At 38.6% G+C, this 25,774-nt stretch overlaps 1 protein-coding gene across 3 annotated transcripts in view; it reads right to left on the minus strand.

The window, feature by feature from the left end:
- si:ch211-269c21.2 (carbohydrate sulfotransferase 8) overlaps positions 1 to 25,774 on the minus strand; it is a 50,536-nt gene that overhangs the window by 12,181 nt on the left and 12,581 nt on the right. For 2 of the 3 annotated variants that reach the window (XM_057329663.1, XM_057329662.1), the window contains one exon: positions 20,982 to 21,190. In XM_057329663.1, coding sequence (XP_057185646.1) covers positions 20,982 to 21,156 — 175 coding nt within the window. In that variant the 5' untranslated portion in view covers positions 21,157 to 21,190. Of the gene's footprint in view, positions 1 to 20,981; positions 21,191 to 25,478; positions 25,526 to 25,774 lie in introns of all 3 variants that reach the window. The other variant, XM_057329664.1, reaches the window with a different exon arrangement.

Here is a 25,774-nt window from a genome sequence, read left to right on the forward strand (position 1 = left end):
AACAGTCAGCAACTTTTTCAGGAAGAGCTGGAGTCAACGTCAAAGTCTAGATCCAGATCATAACCCAACCCAAGACCTCTCGGGGAAGTAAAGCCAATGACTCCAAATGGAAATGTGTTAAAGACACGACGTGAAAACAATAACAGTTATTTATTTTCATAAATATGAGTGCTGTAACCAAGCACCTATCAACTATACAGAACACCCTAGCAACCATCAAGAACAACCTGGCAACCACATACAAACACATCAAAAACATTCTTCTCCCAAAGCATATAAAAAGAACCTTTCTTCAATTGCATAGCAACACCCTGGCAACCAGCCACAACACCTTTTTGGACTTGATCAGCAGAGTCATATCGAATCATATTATCATAATCAAGCCTTTTAGAATCCAATACATGTCAAACTCTACCTATCACCCTCAGGTCCTGTTTTTATGAAACTTGAAAGCTACAACCCCTCCCGAAGGACATCTCTGCATCACCTTTTGTTTGCATGGATCAATTTGAAGAAGTAATGAAAATGGATTATTCCATGATTGAAATTCACATCGACTCACAAATAAGATGAGTCTGAGGTCCGCTCTTTCCCAGGGTGACAGGATTTTAACATTTCTCCCGCTCGGAAAGGGCTAGGCCTCTACTGACCTTGAGGCGATTCATAAGGAAACAGTGAAATCTCGCTGCTGCTGCATTGCAAAGCTATTCTATATTAAAGCCAAAAACCTTTGCCTGCCCAACAAATTTCATACTGTTTCAATGGAATCTTCGTAAAATGTCTCTCTCTCTCTCTCTCTTAATGATATTGCACAGGATATTGCTGCATGCAGAGACATGAGGATTATTGTGTGGCTGAGGATACATGCAGCCAATCAGAGTGGGTCTAAGGTTCTTGTTTTCCCAAAACATAAGGTCAAGATGAGGCCAGGATGAAATATCTCCTACCTAGCACACTTACTGTGGCAAACCATACAGCATTAGTAACCATGTTTTTAGGAAACACTTTTGAGAAAACTTAAAGGGACAGCTCCCTCAAAAATGTGGAAAGATATCATGGGACTATTTCTTCACCTTTATGTTGTTCTTTTTTATTTTAATTTTTTACTTTAATTTTTTTTATTATGTACAGCCGAAAACATTAATAGAGCACTAAAATAGTTTCAGCTTTTCTGAATTTGCTATTTATATGTGTTTAAAATGATTCTTTTATGTTTATGTTTCATTCTGTGAACTCCAGACAACATTTCTCCCAAATTCTGAATTAAAACATCATATATTATATTATAGACCACTTCGGAAGGTGTAAACAAAGCTGGTCCAAAACTAGTCCAGAAGAACTTCCTGTTTCAGTTTTTAACACTACAAACATTTGTACAAAATACAACCAACAGAATATTTATAATCAAATCAAAAAGAATATTTAAAGATTCCACTATATTAAAAGATTAAAAAATAATAATAAAATATAAAAATGAAACCGGAAGGTTTCAGTAGACCAGTGTTTTCTTGCAAAGTGGTCTATATCTGAAATACAAATATTGTTTTTATTTACATTTATTCGGAGAAAAGTAAAATGATACGAACTGGTGAAAAAATGCAATGTTTTCAGATCTTGAATACAAGAAAAAAATCTCATTTCATATTTATATATAAGTATACTTAATAACTATAACCATGTAATAACTGTAAACTCACTCAGTTCAATGTCATTCCAACTTGCGCTTTTATGGCTCTTTTAAATTTTCTGCTTCACAGTTAATTAAGACCTTACAACACTGACCCAAATATGATATGCGATTATGGTGCAAAAAGTAAGAAACAGGCACACAAAAAAGACGTAATACAGTGAAATCTCAGTGCAGCAAATGAGGCCTTCAGTACCATAGTAATTCAATCTGTTCATTTAAGCAGAACTTTGCTGACGAGACTCAAGCTAGCGACTGCTGACCAGTCATATATCATCTGCTTTAGGGCTACACTTTATTTATCTCCATCATTTATGTGCTCCCATGCTATGTTCTCCTACTAACTGCGGGCCTGGAAATAGTGTATGTCTGCCTAAACATTCTTCATCTACACGACAAAAATGTGCAGTTGTAAGCGGCGACTCGGGCGAGAGCTTCAGAGCGAGCTGTTTCTTTGGGAAAAAAATGGTCCTCTAAAATACTTTCTCCATTATGAAGATGATTAATTGGGAAAACCTGCATGTGTGGTGTGTGAAGTTAAGAGACCATGGAGGGTGCAAAAATTGAGTCTGCAGTGATGTCACCGTTAATGGTGGTAGACATCATGAATCAAGCGCTAATGATGTCATAATGCCATGACCTTCACATAACCAGAGAAAATGTGCCATCCACTAAAATTACTCACTCAGCAGGTAACATCTATCTATCTATCTATCTATCTATCTATCTATCTATCTATCTATCTATCTATCTATCTATCTATCTATCTATCTATCTATCTATCTATCTATCTATCTATCTATCTATCTATCTATCTATCTATCTATCTATCTATCTATCTATCTATCTATCTCTGTCTGGAATTACAATAAATCAATACATTAGTCATCTATCTACCTACATACAGTATCTTTATGTTTTTCTATGAATTGCTCCAGAGTTAGTGTCGAGTGAACGAGCATCTTTTGGGAATACAAGATCATAATCTGGGACAATCTCTGTCTTCGTATGAACTCTAAATGTTTCAGACAGAAAGAGAGATGGTGGTTGTCAAGCATCATCAGTATTGTGTATGGGTGAGAGAGAGATCAAGCTGTAACCCAACACTAATGATCTTCCCACTGTTTTGCTCTCAAAGGCGCTCTTCATAAATCAAACATCAGCATTATGACAACCGCCTAAAACACTCCCACTGTACATGCATCTGCGCGTGTATTTGAACTGAGCAATGAGTCTGAATTTATGATATTAGTAAAAAGGGTTTACATGCTAAATGAAAGCGTTCTGGGGATGAGCACCCCATTTTCAAGGCTCAAGTCAATCTCATTTTAAGAGTTTAGAAGACATCAAAGGCCTTCAATGGTGGCACTGTGATTGGAAATGAAATGAGGATGGCACACATTTCAGTAATGGCCTGACCTCTCGTGGACTGATCTCCAACCCTACGGCCTTAAAGAGATTGATGCTGAAATACACAGCGTATGCTGCCCACACAAGTTTTTTGAATCCTCACACCCGTTTCATACTGCACGCGGCAGCAGAGCGTATTTTTTTCAGCGCACATGGGCGGCATTTAACTATTGAGTTCAGGGGGGGCAAGAAAAAACATCAACAGCCTTTTGAGTACCTGCATCATCAAACTATTCGCAGAAATTTTAAACAAGCAGATTTAAGTAACAACTAAACAACAAAACAGCCGTACCTTAGTGAAGTACTAAACGGCGTCCACCAGGCGCGGCATCAAAGCGATTAACTGTTTCGTCAAAATCCGCATGATAGGCCCATTCAATGTTCAATACAGCAATGTCCGAGAGTCTCTCCTGTGTCATTGTGTTTCGCATGTATGTTTTCAGTCGGCGCAGACAAGAAACATTTCTTTCACACGATGCAGTGTTCATCGGCACAGTCAAAAATAATTACACATATAATAACATAGGAAACAATTTTCACATCTGAAACTCCTTGACTACAATAATTAAATTACGACATGGAGGGGCATCTGCCGCTGTCAGTGTACTGTCTCATCATAATCCTCTGAAAAAAACAGATAAAACTACATAGACATCATGTTATTTGCTTATATTGAGTGTGTGAGGGAAAAGCCATAGCGTTTAGCGATAGCTAAACACTTTAGTGACTTCGTATCCTTCAAAGCAAGATGGCTTTTTATTTATAACTTGTACTACGTAGATCTAAAAGAGCATTAAACATGAGGATATAACAAATCATAGTTATGCAATCTACTTAAAAGCGCTTTGATGAAGTTCTGGAAGATATTTTGCTCATTGATGTATGTAAATAATGTAATGCGAAATTGCATTGTTGTAACCCACTGTGGTACCCAGGTGCATGGTGCATATGCTGCCGAAAGGACAATGGGTACGCGCTGCTAACGCTCGCCCTACGCGCTGCTCATGCCTGCAGTATGAAACGGGTGTAAGGGAATGAATTCCTAGCAAACGCGTGGTGAGGAAAGAGAATGATGGAAAAGCTGAATACCTGCTGGACTCAAGGGGGATGGAAATAACAAAACTTGCATCTAATTGTGTCACTATAGGAAAAAAACGGGGCGATTATTACGTCACTTTAATCCATTTTGAGACATTGCGATGTAACACAATAATTGTCCTATTAATTTTTTTCCCAAGGTTCAACTATCCTTTAGTTTTCCACCCTCTATTATCCCTAAAATTAAATTAGCAATTTCTCACTATTGTTTGCGACTTACGCGTCTCTTTGCATGTGAAATAAGTAGCAGCACATCGCTGTGACCTGCGGGATTCCTGTCGGGTCCAATATACTTTTAACTGCCCTGTCCTTCAATAACAGCCTATTTGCAAAGCCAGCATCACATTGTGACAGATTCATAAAACGGTCTGTGGGTGGCGCTTGACCCCTCGTAGATAAGCAATTTGAAATCTGGCATCTTTGCTCAGGAGAATAACAGCTGTGTTTGCGCCAATCAAACCAAAATGCCATGTGACTAGTCATTCTGAGACTGCAGGAAATGACGTCTCAAGTCATGACAGGTGCCACAAGAACAAGTACGGTCCTGAGCCCTCCAAACTGGACCTTGCTAGCAGTCAAACCTTGACTCCAAAAGTAAAAAACAACACAAATATGATTCATTCTACTGCATACATTCATTCTCAATGTGCCGGTCTGGCAATTTCTAAACTACACATTTACAGCAAGCTTTTCATTTCCATCTGGACTAACGGCATTTTTAAATCAAATGCTACAACTTGGTTCTTTAATGAGCTAGAGAGTTACATGAAGAGCATATGTTTTTTTAGCCTCTTGTCTGAGCGGCATTGTAGCGTAGAAACGCATCTATAGCTCTCATCTCAAACTCCAGTGTGGGCCAGCTGTGCTCAGAAGCGGTCCACACTTGGATGGGTGAAAATAATTAGGTGCTTGTCACGAGAAAGTGGGCTGTGGCACACCACTCTGAGGACGTCGGGCCCTACAGTAAATTAAATCTGGAAATGCCAAGTATCCAATTTCTTACTGTTGCCATTACGGTCAGCCACCCATATCCATTTATCAATTTTAGCTGGCGGCGCCTCATTGCTGTACATCACAGTGCCGTCTGCGAGAAATCTGTAAACAGCTCCAGTGCACAAACTTCTCGTAGAGAAACGAACTCTGAAGGAGGGGGATGTTAGATGTGCAGATGCACAACAAAAATACATACTGTACACAGAACTCACGTATACACGCAAATCTACGCACCTGCACAGATGTGCAAGATAAATATAAAGCATTATTATACCGTTTGAAATTACACAGCTGCAAGCACAGCAGTCTATGTTTATTACCATTTTCCAAATTTACCATCTCTGAATAGACAACCCTTCTGTTCAAGTGTGCATACTTTTTAAAATAAAAATGAGAAAGTAAACTTTTAGTCTACCTTTCATGTACTTCTCAGAAACAAAAATAGAATTTATACTTAAGTATACTTGACCTATAATGACAGAAAAGTATATTTGGTATATAAGTATACTTGTATAATCAATCTTTTGATGTAGATAGTCTTCTAAGTATACTTTTGATTGAGCAGCCTATGTTAAAAACATTAGTTTTACACTGTCTTTTAAATGTACTGTACATGTTCAAATTTATATTGTAATAATATAAACAGTAAACTATAAGTAAAATATAAGAACCCTTGCAAGTAGCCTTGACTTGCAGTATAAAAAACTACTAAACTAGTAGTGTAGTGAGGGTAAGTGTACCTTTATTACATAAACTAGCACGTTTAAATAACTAATATTGAACTAAACTGTCAGTACACCTATAAGTTCACTTACTGTATAGTATAGTTTTAGTAAATTTACTAAATTCTGTTTACTACAGTTACACTGAAATTATACTTAAAAGTATACATTTATAAACTAAAAAGTTCTACTAATTTAGTCCCAGGTAGTTTTTATAAGGTAAAAATTTGATCATATTGCAACTGTATAAGCACCGTGTAAGCATTACTTTGATGGTCATAACCCTAGAGCCCTTGTGGCCCGAGACAAATGATGAAGATGCACATCACCCCCTAAACATTCAGCTGCATGAGCTCTGGACAATGTTCCCAGTTGGTACCCCCTTGACCCTACTGTATATCCACCATCACAGAACATTCATTTATGTCTGCACACATCCAAACAAAATTAATTCTGGGTTATATTACAAGTACATACAGACTGTATGTATTTGTAATATAACCCAGAATTAATTTTGTCTTCGGACCTAAACTTTGTAAACCAGGCCATAGTGTTTTCGTTAAGGATGTCATGAACGTGGGTGGTGAGGACACGAAGACAAGGACAGAGGACCCAAGTGCAGACAGCGGGTAAGGGGTTAACAGGACTTTTAATAAATTACACCAAACTCAAAACAAAGACCCACGTGGGGGTAAACATAACAAAACAGAAACAAGAACAAGATTAACTAAACTGACAAGACTAAACTAATAACACATCACAAAGGACTACTTCAAACTAGACTAACAAGACAAAAACTCACCCACACGCAACATAACAGTACAATGATCCAACACCAGACAAGAGAACACAGGGGCATTAAATAGAGGGACAAATCAAAGGGGAACAGGTGTGGGGCATGAACTAATAAACAACCAATAACGAGAGATACAAAAGGGCGGGAACACAGACAAAGACCGGAGAGAGTATCGAAGGCCGACAGGGTCAAAATGACTCTCTCCACACATAACAAGGGATCCTGCCGTGATTCTAACACAAGATCAAGAAAGACATGACACGACGAGCCAGAATCACGACAAAGGACATACATGAAAATCAACGAGTTGATTAAATTAGTGTCAGAAATAACTCAAATGCATTGTAATGGAAAATGCTAAAGACTTCATCTAATGTTTATTAAGGACATGCTGATTATAAGTAACGTGTAAACCTAATTTCTCAGGAAAAAGGTATTAACCTTAATGGAAAATGATGTGCATTTATACTTTCTCTCTAAAAGTACATTTGCAGGCCTACATTACAATAAAAAAATCACTTAGTTGGTCAAATCACGAAATGCGACTATAGGAGATGCAGGGACTCAACTCTGAACACTTTATGAATCCTTTAACCGTAACCCACATCCATAAAATGACAACGTAACACATGATGTAGATTAAAAAGGTTGAGATAAATCACATTTATGAGTCTATCCGCTGCCTCTGAACGACGATTAGAGCTCCGCTAACAATGGAGTTCAATCCAGACCACTGCTTTATAGTGCTAATAAAGCTGACAAAAATCTAACAAATCATGACCATTTGGAGCTATTTTACAAGTTTAAATGGGGAAAACTGCCATTTAGAGACATCTCGAAACTTTTTAAGGAAACCGAAGGCACGTTTTGTCCTTCGGTTTCTGCTTTGAACATTCACTTACATTCGGTGAGACAAGACAAGTGCTGTTCTGAGGTGTTGATATGAGCTAATTAAAGTAGCAATCTTCAGTTACCCAGCAACATCATCAAACTGTCATGTCTTTGAAAGATTTTCATCTTTAGGGAGTTAAAGACATAATAATTATATGGTAGGAAATATATGTATATGGTGGTCATTGAAATGACAGCAAACACTTTTTTCTTCTTCAGTTTAATTAGCAAAATCATCGACTGCAACACTCTTCGGTCCGATCCATTTATCCACAGTAATTTAAAATATGACATTTAACTGACATTTATTTCTAGATGCGAGTCTTAAACAAGTTGGCATGCAACAAATTAATTAACGGTAGGGGACAATATGACAGGATTTCACACGTTTACAACACGAGGGGAATTTTCTAAGATCACTCAGGCATGTGAAACCAAAGGTCGTGCGCTAACTGGTAAAATTCAGTGTGATGTGTGTATGACAGCTTTAAAGGGATAGCTCACATAAAAATACAAATTCTGTCATCATTTATTCACCCCCATGTTGTTCAAAACCTGTATACGACTCTTGCCTTTGTGAAACACCAAAAAAGATATTTTGAGAAATGTTGCAGTGATTTTGTGTCCATAATGAAAGTCAATGGAGGCCAGTGTTGTTTGGTTGTCAACTTTCTTTCTCTGAAGAAGAAAGTACTGTAAGTCATGCAGGTTTGGAATGACACGATGCTGAGTAAATGATAAAAACTTGAAACATACGTTTAACGAAATCCACGTGTTTGATTGAACTTCCGTTGTGTTCATCCGACTGATGAAGATCAGACAGACAATTCCGAGTTCATCAAAAGGCTGTATCAATAAGATACACCTGAACTTCGCCTGAACTATGTGTTGAGCGATGGTGCCTTTTCTAAAGAATGATAAAAATCAGATATTTTCTAAATCAGATAAAACTCTTACAGCTGAGTGTCTTACTGGGGTCAATCCCTCTTGTCTATTACGATATCTTTCTGACCCTGTAAATCGCCCGTTGAACTGTTTGTCTTGAAAAAAATCGTTGTGTTTTGTCATTGCTGGTTGCGAAGATAATGCGTTTCAGATGAACGCATAATCAGCTTATGTTAGACAACGCTATCGTTCCCCCCGTGGCCGGGGGGTTGGTCTACTCAAAGCCTTATAGAGATTATTATGTTTATTAAAACTTATGGGAAAGTTATATCAAAAGGAGATGCTGGCAACACAGGTGTTTTGTTCATTAATATTGTGTCCCTCACCTTGATATTTACATGCATTGCAGTTAGTCTCTCATAAACAAGCCCTCAAGTTTCTCCCACCATGAATAAATGGTTCCTCCACAAGCCATTTGTGTAGCATCAGCACATTTCCGCTTGACCTTGGAGGATAGCCGTAAGTTAATTTAGGCGGAATCATCATTTAGAATCTCTAAGCTGGAAATTACACCACCAGACATTGTCATTTCTATGGGAAACATTTGTCTTGACTGTGATCACATAGCCACAAGAGTTTATCTTCTTAGAGGTTTAGGCGTGTGATGCACCACTCTATGTGACAACCATTAATAATAGTATTTGTGAGACCACTTCAATATGGCTTAGAAAAAAAGGACTTGCTCTGTGCCTTGAATTGCCCACATGCAGTATACTATGTCATCAAAGTATGTACTTCAGCAGCGATGGGGAAAATACAGGAAAAATGGGAGAGTTAAAGATTACTGCTGTTACTTTTATAGACGTTGAAGTGTGTAGCAACACTGTTACGCAATGCATTACGAGCAATATTATCCGAAAAGTATGCATGCAATGAAAATCCTTACAAAAAGTGTGCTTTTAGTATTCTTCTTTTAAACTAACAAAAAGGAAGTATAATTGCTGTCTACATTTTATGTACTTCTTAGAAAAATGTAGTTGTGTACTTAACGTTTATTACTGTTACACTTAAAGTATACTTAAAAGTTCACTTTTATAAACGTTTGAGTGCGTAGCAACACTTTTACGTAAGGCATTATGGCCAATATCATCCAAAAAGTATGCATGCTATGAAAACCCCCTTACAAAAAAAGAAGTTTATTCATGTGCGCTATAGTACACTTTTTTAAAACGAGCAAAAAATGAAATATACGTTCAGTCTGCTTCTTATGTACTTCTCAGAAAAAAGTAGTTGTAAATTAGTTGTGTAGAAAGCAGGAGAAGGTTTACTACTAAAGGTTTACTACTGTTAAAGCGGCCCTAACACACTCGGTTTCTGCCAATCTCATATTAATCTTGAGTACCTATAGAGTAGTATTGCATACTTCGTATCTTCGAAGAGTATTTAGTTTGATCACATTTATAAAAGATAGATACAGCTGTACGATTATTTCCGAAAGCATACGGCGCGTGCGGGGGGGAGGGGTAGGCTGAAGTAAAGCACGTGCGCCAACAAAACACAGACATCAGTTTCACTCACCGCATGCGGTTCATGTCCGGCATCTTTTAGCGCTGGGACGGCTCCATATATCAGTTTCAAACGATCTCCAAATCCAGCGTTATATCCACCGTATAACATAACATTCATCACCCAAATGCAGTGAACAAACAAACACCTGAACTTCGCGAACGTATGCTCTCTCTCTCTCTCCTGCACACAAGTGAAAGTGACGTCTGCGCATGCTCCTTCTCCTGCTCTCCTTGCTGCCGTGTGGGCGTGCCGAGTGCTTTTCTGGGAGAATTGTCCAATAAGGGACTAAGAAAAATTGTTACGAAACCTGTACGATCACCGGGAGTTGTGTATTACGTAAATATTACGTAATACGCCCAACTCGTTTTTGACAAGTTGACCATGTTAAGCATGAGAAGACAGCACGTTTAACATTGTAAAGAAGTCAGGATGCATGACACACCGTTGCACCACCCCTTTAAGCTGTTAAAGTATTCTTAAAAGTACACATTTATAAACTTTTGAGTGTGTAGCAATGCCATTACGCAAGGCACTTTGGGCAATATTATCATGAAAAGTACTATAAAAACCCTCCTTACAAAAAAGTTTATTAAAGTGTGCTATTAGTATAGTAAACTAAAACTAAACCAAAATAACTAAACTAAAACTAAAATAAGAAATGATCAGTCTACTTTTTATATACTTCTCAGAAATACACTTTATGTTCCCCCCATAAAACAGATGTAAACTGGTTGTGTACTTAAAGTTTATTACCACTACACTTAGACTATAAAGTAAAAAATGAGCCAATTTAGTCCCAAGTACTACTGAAACAGTACACAAGTAAGCTAGTACAGGTACTTAACAAATACACCTAAAAATATACTTAAACTTTGCTAAAGTATACTTAATATACTTTAGCAAAGTATATTTAGCAAAAAATCGCTGTATTTTTCACAGAGAAAACATCATCCATCAGCAAACAATTCTCAGCACCTCAGACCTCGGTACACACTACCCTCACTTCAAACATTGAACTCTCCTCTTTCGCCCCACTGACTGACACTGAAGTCACCAGACTTCTCTCCAGCCACCCCACCACCTGTCCCCTTGACCCAATCCCCTCTCATCTCCTTCAGGCCATATCCAGCACACTCACACCTGCACTCACACACATCATCAACACCTCCCTGCTCACCGGAACTTTTCCATCCACATTCAAACAGGCACAGGTCACGCCCCTACTTAAGAAACCCACATTGGACCCCTCTACTACCGACAGTTACAGACCTGTCTCTCTCCTCCCATTTATTGCAAAAACATTTGAAAGGGCAGTTTTAAACCAGGTGTCTTCCTACCTATCCCAGAACAAACTACAAGATGACAAGCAGTCTGGCTTCAAAACAAACCACTCCACTGAGACTGCACTGCTATCGGTCACAGTAGCACTGCGGCTAGCCAAGTCAGAATCTAAATCCTCGGTCCTGATTCTGCTAGACCTATCTGCAGCGTTTGACACTGTCAATCACCAAATACTGCTAGCAACCCTGTCATCTCTACCTCTCCGGCAGATCCTTCAGGGTGTCACGGAGGGGCTCGCAGTCCACTGCTCACCACATGATCACTGGGGTCCCTCAGGTATCGGTGCTTGGACCGCTGCTTTTTCCATCTACACGACATCCTTGGGACCCATCATACGGGCACACGGCTTCTCGTATCACTGTTATGCTGACGACACCCAGATCTACATCTCGTTTCACCCAGATGATACCACTGTAGCAACTCGCATTACAGCCTGCCTAGAAGACATCTCAGCTTGACATCAGTTGTAGATTAAACCACAGTCGGATAATGACGTAGTGGCCTCTTTCATTTCTCTTCCTAATTAAGCAAACACCCACTGTACAGACAGCAGTAACTGTATCAATAGCCTCTGCTCTTAAAGACACAGGTTATAAAACAGTGGGACTCAAGTCAGATACAGTATTACTGCCCTTTACAAAGAAACACAATACCCTTGTGTTCTGATACCACAACCGCCCGATACAAAGAGCGAGATTCTTTCCCTGTTAGCTTTCATCTATAAATACCCCAGCCACAAACCGCTGAACGTACCCAGTGCAGCATCCTTGATGGGGCACGGGAGGGGTTCGAATATCAGGATTCCTATAAATAAAGACATTGCAATTGAATGTTTGCTGCATGCTCATGGTACCTATCTAAATTAGTGCAACAATTTATGCATGAACAAACATGAAGAACAAAAGCAAGTAAAACGTAATTCGGCATGTCGAGTAATTCACCTCTGTTAATTTAGCATTATATGAAAAGAATATTACCACCACTTCGCAGCTATTACAAGTGTCATGCTGTTAAAATTACACAATTTGAAAAAGTACAAACCAGCAAGAGCTGAAAATGCATGTTAAAAAGACAATACTGCCTGACTTTCATGTCAGATCTAAAAAGTTAACAAACATGATTCTCAATGTTACCCATAAGTGTGCGTTCAACACAAATGCGACGACCTCCATGCCCACCGCTTTGAGTGGGTTTGAAAGAACGCTTCACGAAACCATTAACAGATATTTCTCTATTCTTGCTTTCTACATGAATTCACTGCTGTACGTTCTTGGGTTAAAAGGCTTTGTGAGATGCAGTGGTTGAATGTGGGAGTGCTATACTTTGACTTATCAGTACGCTGAGCTGCTTTTATACTTATTACTGAATATGTTGTTAAAGAATAAATACAGTCCGTTGACACGTTTCCTTACGTGCTACACCTGTATAACCATTGGGAGACAGAAATGTAGCGTGCTTTATTTAGAGGTGGATGTTTGTAAGTTTGACCTTGGACTGCTCGGCCCTCAAAAACCCCCACCTTGCAAAACCTAGTAAGATGCCTACGGAGGCGGTATTTTAAGGGATTCATCTTTATTATGCTGCCTCCTTGTTTTGGCCTAATTCTAAGGCAGCATCGCATTTATTCAATGCTGAAATGACAATCCCATAATGAACTTGTTGATTATGCCAAGGTAGTGAATGAGGTGAGAGAAATTGTTATAAATAAATGTAAATTTAAAGTTTCATTCACTACTGTACACTGTAAAGAAACATAATTTTTCAGAATTTTACTTGCTTTTTTTTACCAATTTTAATGTATTTTTAAAATACGTTCAAAACGTAAAATGGGGAAAACGTGTAATTTTACAGGGAATACTTTTATGGCTTATTTCTGGCAACCCAGCTGCCAGAAAATTTCAGTTATTTCACAGGATTTTTTTGTTACAGTTTATCCTTTAAAATACAGCCAAAAACCATAAAATTACAGATAGAGACCGCAAATTTGCAAGAACATGGGGAAACAATGTAATTTTACAGGGAAAAAATGTTATTTTACGGTTTATTTCTGGCGCCCCAGCTGACAGAAAATTTCTGTTTTTTACAGGATTTTTTTAACTGTGTAGATGCTGCTTAGAAGATAGCTTTCTATTTAGGGAAGTCTTTAAATTTGAAACGGAGCTCCTGTTGTGTGGTCTAACAAATGCATGAGCCGGAACATTTCCAAACAGGATCATTTTTTTAACCGTGGATCTTTCACCATCCTCTCTCTTCAACTGAATTAACTCATGAATTATTTAAAAATACTCACATGTAATTGGATTTGGAATCACCTAAAGAGGTTTATCAAGACACAATCACACGACGTAATGAGTATTCTGAGAACAGGATATAATCCAAGGCTAGATATGAGATTCACTTGCTTCAAAGCAAATAAAAGAACATCAGATGTGCCTATTGCACGTATACATTTATATTCTCGGCCTGTAGGATCCTCAGAAACCTAACAGTGGAATAGTTCGCTCTGCATGAACTCTAATTAAACCAGGACTCTCCACCGAGACCCTTCCATGCAAAGACATGTTTGCGCGTTGATCCCAGACGGTGGAGATTTTCGCACACCTCTCAGATTTTCAAACCTTTGGGAAAGAATGTAATCTACAGCCTCACACATCAGAGGCTGAAAGGAAGAAAATGCTGTGATGTTATATAACATGTCTCACAGCTTTGTCTTGCCTTAAAGGCACAGCTCGCTCAAAAAGGAAAATTCTTACATCATTTGCCCACCCTTACATCAATCTAAACCTGTATGACCAGGGGTTAAATTGGGCTGGGGCCGTCCGGGGCGGAGCCCCGACACATAGGCTGACCGTCTCGCTCTGCTCCCCGCATGTGTGCGGCTCTTCTGGTGTTGTGGACCGACACTCCGTCGTGCCCCAGTATAAATCTCAAGTTTAAGTTTAAGTAATTTACCTTTTTTTGTCAGTGTAAACATTTACAGTGATAATCGCGAATATATTCTGTTTGGAATGCACCGCGTGTCTGTGCACGCTTGTGTCTCCTTTCTGCAGCGCCGAGCTGCGCACTGCCTATTTGCGAGTACATGATGCGCTGTGCCTCTTCTCGTCCGGTGCGCACTGTTGTTTTAATGTTTCAAGTCATAATGAGCTGTTTGTGAAGAAAGGCTCGACTTCCAAATTATGTCATTTTAATCTAATTCAAGGTGGGGTGTGGGGTGACAGCAACGATGCACAAGTTACAGCTCATCTCCTTCATTGTGAATGTTGTGTGAAGTTTTGACAGAAAAGTACTGAAAATACACAGGTCATACATACAATTCTGTGGACAATAATAAATGAAGATATTTTATATTGACAAAAGGAAAGGGCACAGGCCTACAGAAAGATTTTATTCTTATTACATGTAGCTTTGTAAACTGCTGGCATCTACGTAGAATGAGTTGGATCAGCATTTTATTGTTCATAGCAAAGGGCTCTCTCAACTTCTATTATACAGTTTAGGGCTGTGCAATTAATCGAAAATAATTGTAATCGTCAATTTTGGCCTTCAACAATTACAAAAACAAAATAATCGACGTAAAACGATTATTGTGCCGCATTACATTTTGCAAGGATCATCTCTTTTCTTGTGGTATAAATCCACAGCGCACCCCCTTCCTTTACAGTTGTTCAGCTGTGCTATTTCTTTACATTTATTTTTCAGTTGAATTCACAGTTTAAAAGCCAAGTTTTTAAATTTTTCTATGTTGTTTTAAAACTTAGTGAGTAATCATGTTAAATAATCGGGATCTCAATATTGGCCAAAATAACCGTGATTATGATTTTTGTCATAATCGAGCAGCCCTAATACAGTTTGTCAATTAATAAGATTTTAAGCTTCATATACGCACCCCTCAAAATCCCCCACAGAGCCCCGGCATAAAACAAATCCCAATTTAACCCCTGTGTATATCTATTTGTCTTCAGCAGAACACAAAAGTAGATGCCTTCAAGTCATGTTGTTGTGTTTGTTTTTTTACAAAATACGCACACACAAACAGCACAATGTTTTCTGGAAAAATCAGAGTAGAAACAAATTTGTAATGACTATAGTGAGCAGATATTATAATCGCTGACTGCACAATTTTGTTTGCATTCAAAAAACGATTAGAATTAATTAGCTGCTTTATGATATGAATGCAGGTTTGCGTCAAAATAGTTTTACGTTGTGTTGCACTAGCACATTAAAATCTTACACACTAAAGGTTGTGAGGATACATTTAATCATAAATACAACTTCTGAGCTTGTAAGAACTTCCCAAGAGGACATGAAGACAGCTTTACTAAGGCAACAGAATATCGTGACATGGCATCACAATACACAAAAATGACGCGATGTATTAAGGAGCTATTTTTCAGTCATGACATCTGTTTAATACAATCGGTTAAGCTGCTAACATGTGACCTGCATCAACAAACATAATGTTTAAATGTTTCTTCTTTAAATTTTGTCCTTTAAAGTTCTCTCTTATGGTTTAGCCCAATTACTTTCTTAATTTTATTTTTATGTTAAAATTTACTTTTGATTTTATTAATTTACTTCTAGAAGATTCAATTAAATTTTTACTCTCAAGTACATTTTCAAATATACATACTTCATTAGAAAATTGGAAAAAAAAGCTTTTTTACTTTTACATCATTATAAAGCATGCATCATACTTTTTACTCCAGTAGCCATTTGATATTTTAACCTTCAATACCTTTTTACTTGAGTAAAAGTAGTTTTTAAAAACATAAAAATGTCTTTTTTTATCAAATCTAGTGGAGTAAAAAGTAAAATATATGCTTTATAATGTAGTGTAGAAAAGATTTTTCAAAGTAAAAACAGATACAGATACTTACTGTAAGTAGAACAAAAACACTCTGCAATTGTTTTAGTAATGAATTTGTTTTTAAATTAAATTAAAAATGCCTTTTAAGGAAGAAAAGAAATACAGGTTTTGAACAATATTGACATTACGTTTAGCCAGAGGAGAACTGTCCCCCCAAAGCTTTTCTGGTTTTAGTAACGTTTTTTTCCCACTACTACAATCTTACAGAGTCTTTGGTCCCTGGCCACAGTCGCCTTTGGCTTGCTCACATGGGGCCTAAAGCAAAACATGAAGTCTTACAATGAAGTTTTCAATTTAAACTGCTCAACCGGGACTCTTAGACATTTACAATGTTACTGTATGAGTTTCTGTAAAGCTGCTTTGAAATGATGTGTATTTCGAAAGTGCTATATAAATAACATGAAGGTGAGTAAATCATGAGAGAACCTTCAATTTTTTGTACCGTACCTTTAAATACAGTTTTTCAAAAACATGAAAATACGTCTATGTACCTCATCATCACCTGACTTGTTAAAGTGGCCATTAAAGATATTAGGTACCAATTTAAGCAAGCATTCACTTATAATATCTTGCCAGCATGTACAGAAGGGGCACAGGTTAAACGCACATCAAAATATTGACAATAATGATATGCTAAATGAGAAGTCTAGTTTGTTAATGTTGCTGTATAGGTGGGCTTAAAATGGACTTGAATAATTGCTCCAAATTGCCTTGTAAATCTAGCAGGGCTGTAAGCGAGTATCGATCTTGTTTAAGTGGTGTGCAAAGTGAGCTCAACGGCAATGAAATTAGGCGGAGGGAATGGTCGGAAATGTACGTGCAATAATGTACTTCTTTATAATCCCATTGACTGCAAAAGGCTGTCTGAAAGCAAATCAATTGATTACCGTGTGACTGATAACATCCTTTTTTGGCAGCTCAGGCTCTTCGGAATGGCTTCGGTGTAACTCTATAGTAATCACCTCATAATAGAGTGTCCATCACTGACCTGAGAAAGGTTCAGGGTGGACTTTTAATGTCAATGGAATCTTTAAAAAATACAAAACCAAAACCGCAGCGTGATTTTTACTTCTACGCTACATAACGGACCACGTCTGTACAGTATCTACACGATACAAGAAAAAAGGGTGCATCTGAATTTCATTTACATCTCTTTACTTGACTTCTTCAAAGCCTCTTTTAACACATTCAAGCTGTATGTTTTGTCACTTTGCATTCCCTGGAATTCAAGCCCCTTGGTATCGTAAGTACGGTGCTATATTGTACCAGCTGTGCTTTGCAAAAAAACTAGCTTTGCAAACAATCCCAAGACATAATTGAAATAAAATTAAAAACGGGGTCATCTGAGGAAATATCGCAAGAACACAAATTTAATTTTAGCAAGTCATCAGATTAGCCAAATGCGTCCCATAAAGGCATCCACAGCTGAAATTTTCAAAAGTTTAGTCTTATTTGATTCATCCTGCACAAACAGTCAGTGTTAATGAACATTGATATACAGTATACCTTCTCCCGGGCCTGTCTTCTTTTTCCTCTAATTCATGTTGGCCTACATTCATTTTGGCTCAAAAAAAGTTTTCGTACCTACACTATTATTGCTAAATGCTTTGTATAACATTACTGCAAATGTATGAGAACAAAAATAGACTACTGTGCCTTCTGTAACTGGCTTGTAATATGTGCTCATACTTTATGAAGCTCAACTAGTAGCACATGATGCATGTCATGCTTTTGTCTAGACGGATCTATATGCAACGTAACCCAACTCGCAGTCGTACTTTAACCACGCGTGCAGAAATCATTCCCTGCGTTCCATTCCGAAGTGATCATCCCTATGCCCTACTCTCTTCGAACAGTAAAGCTGTTGATGTGTAAGCTCTGAAGGGAAAAACGCAATTGTCTGTTTAAAATTCACTTGGCAAAAGGAGCAATAAAAACAACGTTGTTTTCTCTTTATTTGGACTAAGTGACCTTTAACACTATGATGTCCCCCGAATTCCTGAAGGGCCCTTCAGAGGGAAATATATTCTGCGTCTGCGCGCGCTTGTGTCTCCTTTCTGCAATGTCATTGTTTTGTCTAGCTTCATCAAAGTCGATTTGAGAGAGAGTCGCGTCAACTCCGCTGGCGTCAATGGAACTTTTTTTTTCACATCAATGGCAGTTCATGGAGCCTCTCCGTAGTTCCCAGACGTTACTAGAAACACATGGAGTTGCAGCAGAACAGACCAACTGAGATGAACTTTAAAGATGCATAAAGAATAAAATAAAGAATTAAAAGAATAACCCTATAGTGTAAAACAAATCCCGTAAAAGACCTGACATTTTTCTGGCAGCTGGGCCGACAGAAGAAAACTGTAAAATAACACGTTGTTTCACATAAAATTAAATGTTTTTCATGTTTTTCTTGTAAATTTACGGTCTTTTTCTGTGATTTGACTTTTTTTACTGTATTTTAAAAAACAGTAAAATTCTGAATTACATGTGAAGTATCTGTAAAAAAACTGTAAAATTACAGTTTCTTACAGTGTAACTTCCTGGAACTAGTCTTCATGAATCACGTGACATTTTGAACTTCCATTGTCTACTCTCTCAACGGCTCTAACTTCAGTGGACTTTCAGTCACTTTGGACAAAAGCACCTGGTAAATACATAAAAAACTAAAAATCTGGCTGAAATTAACAGCATTGATCTGTTTGGCCGGCAACATCTGTTTGGCTACTCAACTTCCAGGACCCACCATGTTAGTCCAATGAAAACAAAGTCAAGTATACAAGGTGCCAACATTTTAAATAAACTGCTTAAATAATATATAACTTTGCTGCATTTGTCATAATAATATATATATATACCATATTTTAAAGTAGAAAACCCCTGAACAGTTTGAAATGTCTGTGTTCTGTAACTTTCTTTCAAGTGAAGTTTCACTGTCAATGATTCAGTCCACAGAGACATTTGTCATTGACTGGGCGGGTCAGATCAGAGAGTATGAAGAGACAGATCAATCAGCACAGGAGAGATGAAGCTGAATAGACTATGGGACATCTTTTTCAGGGCACTATCGAACTGTTACTTAGCTTCCCTACCGATGAGAGCTTACACAAGCCTTGAGTCAATAGTAACGTGTTTGATTGGATCATCTCAGTTCTCGTCATTCCATAATTAGATTGTAATGCAACGACGCGCCTTTCCGCCACGGTTTTCTGGGAGCAAAGCCATCTAAATGTAATGCGTTTCTGAAGTTCTACATATACTGTTTGTGTCGAGCTTGCGTCTCAGCTTGGGGCTTGTGTAAATGTTCAATTATTGAGGGCACTGCTGAATACTGTCAACTTGATGTGTCAGAATGATAAAGCGGGATCTCCAGCAGAAACCCGTTTAGCAGTGTAAAAAAAAGGAACTGCTCCTGAAAACTGTCTGTGCATACATGCATTACACATTCATCTGTGATTCTGATCTTTTAATCTGCTGGCAGGTATTGTTTATTGAAGCCTGGAATAATGAAATGAATGCCTGAGAAATTTAAACATCTTAATACTGACATTGTGTGAAAAAGTCTGTTAAATGCATTTTTCAACTTCTTTGCTATTAAAAACTGCATTTGAGACAAACCCACAAACCCAAGCTATAATCAAAACCTAAAAAACAATTGAGTTAAATTCCATTGAAAACAGAAAGGTTAAGTGCTGCGCCAACAAACAACAGTGAAATTGACAAGCCATTTTCTTTAGGAAGAGCTTTATGGTGACCCACATTTCCAAGAGACAATGTCACAATATCTCCCCAGCGTATCTTGCAATCAGTGTAATATCATTCTCATGAGCTTCCACGCTCGGATAACAATCGTCCTCTGACGTGAGACAGAACAGACAATATTAGCTGCTTTTGATGGCTCAGTGGGGACGATGTAGAGAGTTTTAAAGCCTGCAGCATATCACTTTAGATAAAGCGAAAAATGGCAGTAATCAAACACGGCTTTAGTTCTTTCGTAGGCAGCCGGCGTAAGCTGAGAAATCACCTTGCCAAATAAATTCTCCGGTGATTTGGCTGGATTCTGGAGTCGCAATATTTTGCTAGATCTGCGAAAGTGTTAAATCTTGAGATTTCAGCTATAAAAACGGCACTGTGCTGCATATTTTAAGGGGTTTGCACAAAGTTTGCATCCCTTTGTAGTAACAGAGCAGTGGTTTTGCTAAATGCTGAAATTATAAAATAGAAAATAATGACTCATATAATCATGCGTAAGCAAAAGAAAAAGTCTTGTCAATCTTTAAATGGCAGAAAAGGCTGCTCAGTTCTTTTAAACATATTCTTTTTAAAAGTTCATGTTTTTTGGCACAAATTTATCTGTCGCTTGGCAGAACCTAGTCAAATTAGGCAGACGCCAACATGTTGCGTGTCAACTCATCATCCGCAAGAACCAATAAAACCAACTATGCAAGCTGAAAGAAAATATTACCCAGACTTCATTGAAAATTAGTTTACTTGTAAAGAGCATAAACATGGTCTGTGCCAACCGCAAATGTTTGTGCATTGAATTATTGGCTTTAATGAAAATAAAAATCAATACGCAATTAGTAACCAAACATCCATACTGTACATCCAATATTAGCAAATTACCCTTAATTTACAGTATAAATAAATATTTACAGTGAGTAATTTCGGTATTTGAACTAATGAACAAAACAACACTCCATAGACTGAATTGCATGTTTTACAGACCTTGGCTCTGTTGTTGAAGTGGCTCTGTGAGGTCCTGTAGGTGCAGCAGAAGGAGACCTCCAGCAGCTAACAGCAGCAGAAACCAGAAGGAGCAGGGGAGTCTCATAACCGCTGAGCGCAGGAACCTCCGCCTTCCTCCACAGCTGGTCTCCAGCGTTCTACACTCTACCCACATCACGGCATGTGACGCGCGGCCCTGACGGTGAGACCTACACATCCACACACACAACACATACATCAAGAAAAGCAGTGCCTTAGCAACTAAGAAAGTCGTGACTGCTATTTTTTTGTTAGCCATGCTGGTCAACAAAAAGACTTTTGGAGTTGTATAGTAAAAGAAGCATCATAATTATTATAGCACAATCTAACTTATAAACTTGTGCAGTTTAATTAATCATTTAATATTGCTTGTCTAAACAATTGGATTTCTATTTTTCGCCTGGTTTTTCGATAAAAACAATCCCATGGACTTTGAAGGAGCGGCCAAAACTATAGGGACTTTTTTAAGCATCCACACAGACCACCCGACTAGAAACCTCACAGCACGTTAGCAACCTTGTAGCTACGCACTGGTAACCACCTTTGCATCATGGCATCAAGTTTTGAGCAGACAAACGCAAAAAAAATACTGTTATTTTTTACAGATTTTTAATATAGCCTATAATGTAAAAACACTGTAATTTTACAGAATTTTACGGTAAAGCTGTCAAATTACAGAAAAGAACATTTTTGCGGCAGAATTTTTTACAGTGTACACCAAACTAAAATGTTGAAATGGTCTCTCAATCACATCTGGGATTTTTATGTCCGAACCTGATTTAGTACATTCTAAGTGCATTTATATGAACAGTGTGTATTGGATGGTTTATCCAATGAGTATTCTGCTGACTGCCCAGTCCCATTTCCCCTAAGAGGGAACACTGAGAATAAGACAAAGAGGCACAGCTGTGTGTCGAGCGTGTGCCTGGTTTGCTGTTCTCAGCAGGTGAGGGTAGCATAAGGAGTCGTGCGCTCATAGCCAAAGGGAGCCTACAAAACCATCTCGCCCTGCCTGTTTCTCTGTATGTGCTGAGATTAGACCGTCTGATTCAAAACTGGTTTTTATGGGCGGGCCGCATTGAAGACTTGCAATTAAACGCCCACTGCTATGATTCGATAGCAGTTTGCTAGTAAACTTAAAGGGGTGCTGCAACGGTGTCATGCATTCTGACTTCTTTACAATGTTAAACGTGCTGTCTTCTCATGCTTAACATGGTCAACCTGTCAAAAAACGAGTTGGGCGTATTACGTAGTATTTCTCGATACACTCCCCCAGCGATCGTACAGGTTTCGGAAAGTTTTTTTCGAACATATAAAACTGTTTCGTAACTATTTTTCTTACTCCCTTATTGGACAGTTCTCCCGGAAAAGCACGCGGCAGCAAGGAGAGCAGGAGAAGGAGCATGCGCAGACGTCACTTTCACAGACAGCATACGTTCGCGAAGTTCAGGTGTTTGTTTGTTTGTTGATGAATGTTATATAAACGGTGGATATAACGCTGGATTTGGAGATCGTTTGCAACTGATATATGGAGCCATCCCAGCGCCAAAAGATGCCGGACATGAACCCCATGCGGTGAGTGAAACTGATGTCTGTGTTTTGTTGGCAATGGGTGCGCACGTGCTTTAGTTCAGCCTCCCCCTCCCCCACGCATGCGCCATATGCTTTCGGAAAAAAATCATACAGCTGTATCTGTCTTTTATAAATGTGTAACTAAATACTCTTCGAAGATACGAAGTATGCAATACTACTCTATAGGTACTCAAGATTAATATGAGATTGGCAGAAACCGCGTGTGTTAAGGCCGCTTTAAGTTGGAGCCTTCTGTGAATTTGGTTAGACACGTAACAGACTTATTTCCCGGATGTGCTGGTAAGTGTTACATTCCGGGAAAGCTTTGCTTATAGTTTGTATAGCTTATAGTTGTATGGTGTTTAATGATATATGACCGTACCTGTCAGTATTTGAGACTCGTGATCGCGAACCGGACAGAAGGTCAACGCGATCGTGGGTCTCAAATGTTACGAGAGTTTCCATGATAAATAAACAAACGGGAGACTCCCGGGCCAAAACGACAGTGTTGGCAGATACGGATATGATCCAGCACCCGAAATAATAACAAAACACTTCAACACAGCCTAATTCGCAAACGGTGGATAAAACCTTGAAAAATTATATATGAGCCCGCCAAATCACAGAGATGCCGATTCACACGGGACTAATATCACAGACAACCTCTGCAATTATTATGAATGACTAGAGGTCCCCAGGTAATACTAATCACGTGCGAATAGGACTATCAGGGCATATCAAAGCAATAGTGATGCATAGTACAAAAATGTTTTACTCACATAAGATTGCTGTGCCATTCCTATCGGATCCAATACTGACGTTACAGCACTGCTTTTTAATTTTAGTCTCTCCACAAATCCAGCGTCGATCTGTGACTTGTTCACAAAGGAATCCGTGGTAATGTTTTACCCACATTAGCTGGAACGTCTTTAAAAATAAACTTCAACCACGCATTACTAATGTCGGAATCCGAAGGACGGTTAAGCAGTGACTGTGTTCTTCCACAGCCAGGCACTGACTCCACAATATTGTGCGATCTTTAACTACATGTTTTGCTTGCTCGCTATCTGGTTCCGTGCAACTTGTGTTACTTCAGTACTGTCATGCGCGAACCAGTGGGTGGGGCTAGAGAAGTAGTCATTGAGATTTTTCTGTGGAGGCAGTGTTCAACCTAGTTAGGTGCATTCCAGGACCTGGCGTTCGCTGGGCCTGGTGTCAATGACAGTTGTAATTTCAGTAACAAGGGCGTTTTCAGTTCTGACACTTACAGGATGTTCGCTTGAATACGATACCCTCTTATATAACAAAAGCTCGGGTTAAAATTGAGGTCTTAATTCATTGCCCCTTTAATGAACATTCATCATAGAATGTGGCTTATGGACCAAACGGATCTGAACCGGTGCACTGAGGAGAAAATTACAGATTGATGTGAATTCATTTGCTTTTAACATTATTAATAGAAGTGTGCTTAATAACATTATCCATATTAAATGACACTTTCCATGAGTCGGGTACAAAATAAGGCCCAAAACTTTTTATAGGTCAGTGAAAGAGTCAGAAAATATTGAACATTAAGCTAAATTAAATTTTGTATGCATTTTTTGTGTTCTAGTCATGTGTATATTATATTTTGTAACCCTGCTTCCCAAAATTTTGGACATGTTTGAAAACAGCTCCAGTTTGCATTTATGCAAATACAGCCTCTAATGCGTTCAAAAGTAATAGGACATCAAAAAACGTCTCGCATTCATGAAAAGTGCCAAATGACAGCAATACATTTTCCTTAAACCAAAGTTACACCCTTTGATTTACTATTTCATGTAAATAAATTAAACCCCAACTATTATTGCACTATGTGACTGTGGCTTCATTAGCCTTGCAAAGTCATTTTCATTTGCTTGAAAGCCTCCTCCATTCAGCACTTAAACGCAAACGCAATTTTCCGCCGTGAGAGCCGAACATCGAGCTTTCACCAGATGAAAACCGTCCTTATCGTCTTCCCACATGAAAACACCGAAATTGCAGCTCGACGTGTACAGTCGTGTCTTTGCAGGCAATCGTGGCCAAGGTGATGGGGTTAGATTTCTTTAACAACAGCTTTGAGTAAAATCACCACGTGCACCTGCTCTTTTGTGATGCCCCCCCATCCTTTTATCTGGGTTTGATTGCTTTTCCCTGGATTGGACCACTTCCCCCAATACTCCCCGATGATATTGCTGATCCCTGACCTGTATGATAGTGGGATTTAAAAGTGTCTTCTTGAGTAGCAGACGGAAAGCTGTGGATGTAATCTAGAGCTGCTCTGCTCGGTGAAGCTAAAGGATCTTCTGCTAATGACAGAACTCTGACACCAGCTGCTACCCTGCCTTTAAAGATTTCACATTTGACCGCTTGTGAATAAACCTCTAATTAAAGTTACCGCAGCTTGGTGTTAAGCCTCTAACCCTACATTTTAGACTTTGGCCTGGATGATACTTAACACAGCTGGTTGTGGAAAGGTGTGCTATTACTTGACTAAGCAATCATGCAAACGATTTTTGAAAAAGTCCCTTACGCTTATGTTGAAGGAGGGAGCTGGGCCATACCTGACAATAGCCAAAATAGCCAGTTTAAGCCAGTAAGCAAACACCTAGAAACCCTTAAAAAGCCCTAGCAACAACCCAGAACATCACATGAACTGTACAGTGATTCCCAGTTGGTATTATTGCATTACATTATTTTATGCAATTTTTATGCAGTTAAAGGTACAGTGTGTCATTTTTTGGATGATCTATTGACAGAAATGCAATATAATATACATGTCTTCAGAGGTGTATAGAGGCCTTACATAATGAAGCGTTATGTTTTTATTACCTTAGAATGAGCTATTTCTTTCTACATACGTACCACGGGTCCCCTTACATCGAATTCTCCATGTTGTTTCTACAGTAGCCCTAAAAGGACAACAGAGCGTGTTTCCTAAATATGTTATCTCCTTCAGCAAAAAAAAAACGAAAACGTGACGACATGTTTGTCCTCTGTCAGTTGCCGTAGTACGTTGAAAGGGAGGGGTGGAGTGAGTTGTTGGTTGCAATTCACAACCTCACCACTAGATGCCTCTAAAATCTCCTCATTGCTCATTGAAAGTGCCTGGCGATTCATAACAAAAATCCAAACAGGGAACTTCTGAGACTGACAATAAT

The sequence above is a fragment of the Triplophysa rosa genome, linkage group LG3, assembly GCF_024868665.1.
Source record: "Triplophysa rosa linkage group LG3, Trosa_1v2, whole genome shotgun sequence".
Taxonomy (NCBI): Eukaryota; Metazoa; Chordata; class Actinopteri; order Cypriniformes; family Nemacheilidae; genus Triplophysa; species Triplophysa rosa.